At 31.8% G+C, this 6,100-nt stretch overlaps 1 protein-coding gene across 2 annotated transcripts; it reads right to left on the bottom strand.

Moving 5' to 3' along the window:
• Positions 1-1,029: 1,029 nt before the first annotated feature.
• On the bottom strand, positions 1,030-4,641 carry LOC111374116 (frataxin, mitochondrial-like). Of its 2 annotated transcripts, XM_022996745.1 has the most exons (5): positions 4,326-4,640; positions 4,103-4,175; positions 3,158-3,205; positions 2,975-3,069; positions 1,030-1,257 (listed from the first exon to the last, which is right to left on the bottom strand). In XM_022996745.1, exons 1-5 carry the CDS (start codon positions 4,544-4,546, stop codon positions 1,122-1,124), a joined length of 573 nt encoding a protein of 190 aa, XP_022852513.1. In that variant the 5' UTR covers positions 4,547-4,640; the 3' UTR covers positions 1,030-1,121. The 2 variants fall into 2 exon arrangements, 1 of the variants encoding a protein (XP_022852513.1); XR_002699077.1 differs by having other exon boundaries at positions 2,975-3,204; positions 4,103-4,201; positions 4,326-4,641.
• Positions 4,642-6,100: the final 1,459 nt, after the last annotated feature.

Raw genomic sequence — 6,100 nt, 5'->3', positions numbered from 1 at the left:
GAAAAAGAAACACGGGATTTTATCGGTCCACAGAAGCCCTCAATCTCTTAGGTTACGTAAGTGGCTAAATCCCACCATTTATATCCTCTGTTTCGACATATATAACCATTAGAAATTTCCCAGTCTAATGTATACTTCGAAACTAATTTGTGCAGGCATGGAGATTGTGGAGTGAAAACAAGGCATTGGATTTAATGGATCCAATATTGCTTGAATCTTGTAAGAAATTTGAAGTTATGAAGTGCATAAATGTTGGGCTATTGTGTGTGCAAGAAGATCTCGGTGATCGGCCCACCACGTCGAATGTAGTTTTCATGCTTGGTGGCGAAGCAACAATTCTTCCGGTTCCTAATCAACCAGCTTTCATAATGAGAAAACCCGTTTCAAACACTTCTTCATCCTCTACTAAACCGGGTTCAATTTCCAATGAGTTAACAATGTCTATTGAAGAAGGGCGATGAGGAATCTACTTATTCCCTGCCATTAATGCTATCATTTTTTTGTTATGCCAGAATCTAAGTTGCTTTGGTAGCAATTTTTTCACCTAAAAAAATCAATTTTTTGACCGTTATTTCACTATTTTAGCCGTCATTTTTTACTTCTTCACTCATATGTAAAACCTAGTTTTTTCTCTAATGGTAAAAAAATCAATTCTCATAAATCACTACCAAACAGATTCATAGTATTATTTATGTATTGTGTTACGTGATATTATGAATTGCATTGGTGAATTCATATACTTGGCATATATACATGAGAAGACCAATCTCCTAAGCATCAAGTAACGTGACACACTATCTACAAATGTAATCAATTTTGGAGGGAGAATGTAATAACTGTTGGTACATGCTCTATATTAAATAAGCGGATATAATTTATTAAATATAATGGCGTGACACACTAAATATATGTTGTTAGAGCTTGATCGCAATCTTAGTCATTATATAAGTGGACATAATTTATTAATTATGAAGTAGCATAATTTACGATTACAAACAGTTGAGCATGTGAAATCGTAACTAGAAGGGGTAAATAGAAATAAAAAGAGAGATCACATTTGATTAAAAGATAATCACTATCGTACCAATGACTACTGGAGAAGTTACATTTATTTTACGACTTTAGGCTGAAGAAAGGTTAATGGACTTCCCACAAAGTTGTTCCAACTCAGTTTCCAAAACATTGATCAAGTTCCGTTTAGTTCGCCTATAAATCCAAGCTTGGGTATTTTGATCCCAATCAAACCTAGATGGGCCACTGCAAAAGAAAGTTTAATCTTCATAAGCAAACACAGAGGAAAATGAAGGCATGGACATCTAATCAAATAACGCAATTTTCCAAGAAAACATGCATATCATACTCATCTATATGCCTAATACAAAGTAAAAGAAACTAATATACATTGGCTCGCATATATCAACTGCAGTATAAAAAGGGCAAATGATTTTAAGTCGCCTTGTTTTAGTTGGCGAAATGAAGAACAGTCATGTCCAGTTTTTTTGGTCAAAAATGGACAATAAATATATTTCACCCTTGCTAAGAAAAAGGAAAAATTCAGTAAAATGGCAGGTGAACTCACCCAACTCCAATAGATGGGCAGATTTTGGAGTTGGGTTCTCTTCTCATCCAACTTTCAAGTGAGCAAGTAGAGTAAAAATGCAAAGGCATAGTTCCAATTTTAGAAAAAAATCATCCATACCGAAATCATTCCACTTCTGATCAACCTCCTTAACTAATGCAACAAGGACGCCCACTCCTTTTAAATTCAAACTATACTTGATTAATGCAATAACTCTTAAATTACAAGGTTATTTGCAGAAATTTCACTCAGTTCTTTCAAAACACCTCAAATACTAGAGAAAAAAATAAGGAGCGTGAACAATACATGCACATTCTGTAAAAACACTAGTTACATTTGTTTTACAATTGTTTTAAAAATGATAACAATAAATATGTTAAACACTATTTGTTTCAATATGGAGCAACTACTTATGTGCCCTTGTTCCCCAGCAATCCCTTGAAGTTCTCCTCATTGGACCACAACAAAAGCATCATCTACCCATAACAATATCTTTTTCCTAGCAAATGAATATTTTCTTTCTGGCAGGTGGTTAGCAGGTTGACAGATCAATTTGTTGAATTAACTGGGAAGGACTTTTTTCAATATTTTCAGTATGAGTTATCTACCTAAATGGAGCAGTGCCAATTGATTAAAGCAACTATGTAGAATACTGGCAATTGATGACCATAGGTGGACCTTTAGTAATCCTACAAGTTCCTTAATTTGGAGTTGATAAAGTTTTGAAATTTTTGTATGTATTACATGTGTTGCGTGTTTGTTGCCCTGGCTTGAGTGCAAACCGTTTGTAATCCTACATGTTGACTAAATGGAATTTCTTAATAGTATCACAAGGTAGTTTGTGGCTAAACTTGACAACTCGACACTTAGTAGTTAGTATCAAAGACAGGTTACATTATGGCTAAGAAAACCCAAAAGCATTAAGTAACTTGTTGTCAACACTTCATAAACCAATGATGCAGTCAACTCATCAGAGTGAGTTCAACAAAAGTGCTCATTGAAGTGCGCAACATAAACAATGTTCGTCATGGTATGTAATGTCCTCTCTATCGCAAATAGCCCAGGTAGATATCGCGTTTTTCTCACTTCCTTTCTCCTTAATCATTGCAGTTTGCAATAACCTGGCACTGCCAGTTGGGGTTTCAATTCATAGTTAAGGACTATAAAAGTAAGATTTCAAAAAATTTAGAACTTAAAACTTGATTTTTCTTTCTTTTTAGTAACAGTAAAAGAAGAACCAAATCCAAAATCCAGCAATTCTTCTACTTAAAGCAAAGAATATGACTCAAAGCAAACTTCTTTTCTAAAATCCCAGGCCAAACATCAACAAAGCGTATTGAAAGAGACAGGTCAAAATTCAAAAGATAAACTGATTTGAGTTAGAGGGATCAGTACCTCAGGGGAGATGACATCCAAATCTGTCTATTTGGCGTTTGCTTGTTTATTACATAGGTTCCCAAATTCCCGAGCTTCAGAGTTAATACCTCATTGTACAAAATGAAACCCATATTTACAGCAGCACAGACACAAAATGTTTTCAAAATTAACCACTTTCAAACATCAAACCATCATTCTTACCCCATAGTCTACATCGAAACCATCAATCTCCACAGAGTCTCCATATTCTTGCCATGCAACAAAGAAAAGCAGACTATCAATGATAAGTAATGCACATATATCTTATTTTATGCAACTAATTTATATTCCTAAAAATGAGATTAACGAAGTAAATCCTCCTAGTTAAGCACAGCCAGGTAAACCATTAGCAGGTATTTTTCGTTGAAAATTAGATCCACCTGTCACTGCTTCTCAACAAGGTAAAGTAAATAAGTGAAAAGACGTAGATTTCGAAAACCAGTGACAGGGATTCTAAGGAGAAAGAGACCTAATTGAGGACTTAACATGGTTACAGATTTACTTTAGGAAAAATAGGAGCAATTCAAATTTAGACAAGATTAGATAGACTTTGATATTGTAAGCTTGTAATGTATTAAAAGTTCCCTTGAATTCAAGTTATGCACAACTATAAAAGGGGAATTTGGAAATGAATTTAAACAGACTAGTGATTATTGAATATTGAATACTGAAAATCCCCCTTCAATTATTCACTCTTCTTTTCTATTTCCTTCTATGTTTACTTTCTGTATCAAATTCTGGATAACACTGTCACCACGTGAACATCTGGGCAGATATAGAGACCAACAAAGCCAAAGTTATAAAATTGACACTTATAAACCCTCCTGACACACAAACTACAACCCTCAAAAATTTCAAAAAAATAAAATTTTTGTCATACATAACTGGAGACTTGTTTTCATGCATTGTAGCTTAGATCGAACATATGTAAATACAAATCACGTTACAATTCTAGGTTAATGAGCCAACCAGACAATCTTGAGATTCAGGCTAAGTACTACTACAGTTTTATGCTGATGAAAAAAAAATGATAGAAAGAATCCTCTAAAAATTCCAGAGCATATTAATGTCAAACTTCAAACAAAGAATTGAATTTGAGATAGTTACCTCTAGCTTCTCTAGCAGGTCATGGATCGTGGAATTAGCCAACATGTGATACTTCTCTTCCGGAAGCACAGAACTGTACATGTATCGATATATTATTACCTAAAATTTATGGAAAATCAATTTTCAAACCATCAAATTTCTCAATTTCCAAATTCATAAAAAAAAAAACTTAAACTAAAAAAAAAAAAAAAAAAGGGAAAAAATGTAAAGGGAATATAATTACCGGTAATCAATGGTTGTAGGGGTCTGAAATTCTTCAATGACAGAAGAATAGCTGCATGACGTGAAGATTATTCTCGGATTGGGAGAATAATTCCAGGGTTTTGTAAAATATGTATTCAAAAAGTAAAAAGAAGATCTTCTAGATTGTAATTGGAAAGTGAATGATGATTGATGTTTTAGGGATCTGAATACTGTTCTTGTCAATTGAACAAGCTTCGCCATTGTTCGAGCATGAACCTAACTCAATGAAGAAAACTCCTGAAATTGGAAGTGTCGATCTGTTATCAATGTGACAGCGAGAGCGAATATTTTTAAAAGTTGAAGCATTAGTCTATAATTAGTGAAATAGGGATAGTCACTAAATTACTTAGGTTCATATCTTTAATTGATTATTGAACTTTAAAATATCAAATTTTGGTTACTAAATTTATGTTCATATCTTTGATTGCTTACTAAAATTTAAAATGTCGAGTTTTGACCACTAAATTTTGAAAATATTATACGTTACTCACTGTAAATTCAATATTTTTTAAAATTAACATTTATAGTAGTGAATAATGTACAATATTTTTCAAAATTCAATGGTTGAAATTCGACATTTTAAACTTAAATAAGCAATTGAAGACATTGATCTAAATTCAATGACAAGAACTTTCAGTGACCAATAAAAAATATGAACCTAAATTCAATGACCATTGGAACAATTAATTTTGAAATAGGTTGTATAGATTAAAATTATATTAAATTTTTGTGTCAATTTTCATGATTAATTTTAATTATATATTTCGTGGCATCATAATTTTTTAATTACATATTTCATCAATTTTCACTAAAAATTTGATTATAATTTATACCAAACATGACATGGTAATATGTAGCAAACAAATCTCATTCTATTTTTCTAGTAGTACGTTTATCGTGTTATTTTGGCACAAAACACATTTTTTATTGTCTAAAGAAATCATTTTTCTCGATTCTTTCTAACTTTTAAGCTAAATCAAACAAGTTAATTAAATCTGATTTAGCTCCCGTTTGAGCCACATTATTGTAAAAATGAGAATAAAAAATATAGTCGTTATAAACATCACACAAAAGGTAAAAAGTCAAATATGGTGACTTGATGTGATGAATATAGATCATATTTTTCATTTTAATGAAAAAATAATGGGGCTCGATTATTTTAACATAAAATTTTACATGCAAGTAATCCTATTTATCATGTAACTTCTTAACAACTTTTTCTGAAATCGATTTTATCAATTTTAAATTACTATTTTGAAGGAAAAAAATAAAAAGAAGAAGAAATTTATTAATTATTTAAATTTTTATTGGTTTCGTACTTTAGCATCCTTCAGAGACAACAGTTTCCTGGAAGACAATTTCTAGGTAATTCAATTTCTTGAAATTCGTTTTCTTTCTACCCAAATTCCATCTTTGCGATCAAACGGACCCTTAGTAATTAACTTTCCATAATTGAAAATTAAGTCCTAAAATTTTATTTTATTCGTCTTAACCTCTTATTCAATATTTATTTCATTCTTTGTGAACAATTGATTTTGGTTTATTCAAAATGACGGCTTGAATTAGTAAAAAAATTGAAGCTTAAAAGACGTAATCATGTACTAGTATCCAAATTTTGGACTCTTTTTAGCAGTATCCCCATAACCTACATTTTAAAAAATAAAATATCTGACATTTAAATACGTACTCATACCCAAATCCAAGCATCATAAACTGCAGCAAATCAGCCTCTCTCTGGAAGCCAGACAATTGTCT

The sequence above is a fragment of the Olea europaea genome, unplaced genomic scaffold (genome assembly GCF_002742605.1).
Source record: "Olea europaea var. sylvestris unplaced genomic scaffold, O_europaea_v1 scaffold1203, whole genome shotgun sequence".
Lineage (NCBI taxonomy): Eukaryota > Viridiplantae > Streptophyta > Magnoliopsida > Lamiales > Oleaceae > Olea > Olea europaea.
Note: the sequence above shows the minus strand (reverse complement) of the source record. Positions and strands in the feature narration are given on the sequence as shown.

Coding starts and splice junctions, on each gene's coding strand:
- LOC111374116 (XM_022996745.1), bottom strand. CDS start 4,546: ATGGCGAAGCTTGTTCAATTGACAAGAACAGTATTCAGATCCCTAAAA. Junction 4,176..4,325: donor CCTACAACCATTGATTACCG/GTAATTATATTC, acceptor ATACATGTACAG/TTCTGTGCTTCCGGAAGAGA. Junction 1,258..2,974: donor TGGATGTCATCTCCCCTGAG/GTACTGATCCCT, acceptor TTTCTTTTGCAG/TGGCCCATCTAGGTTTGATT.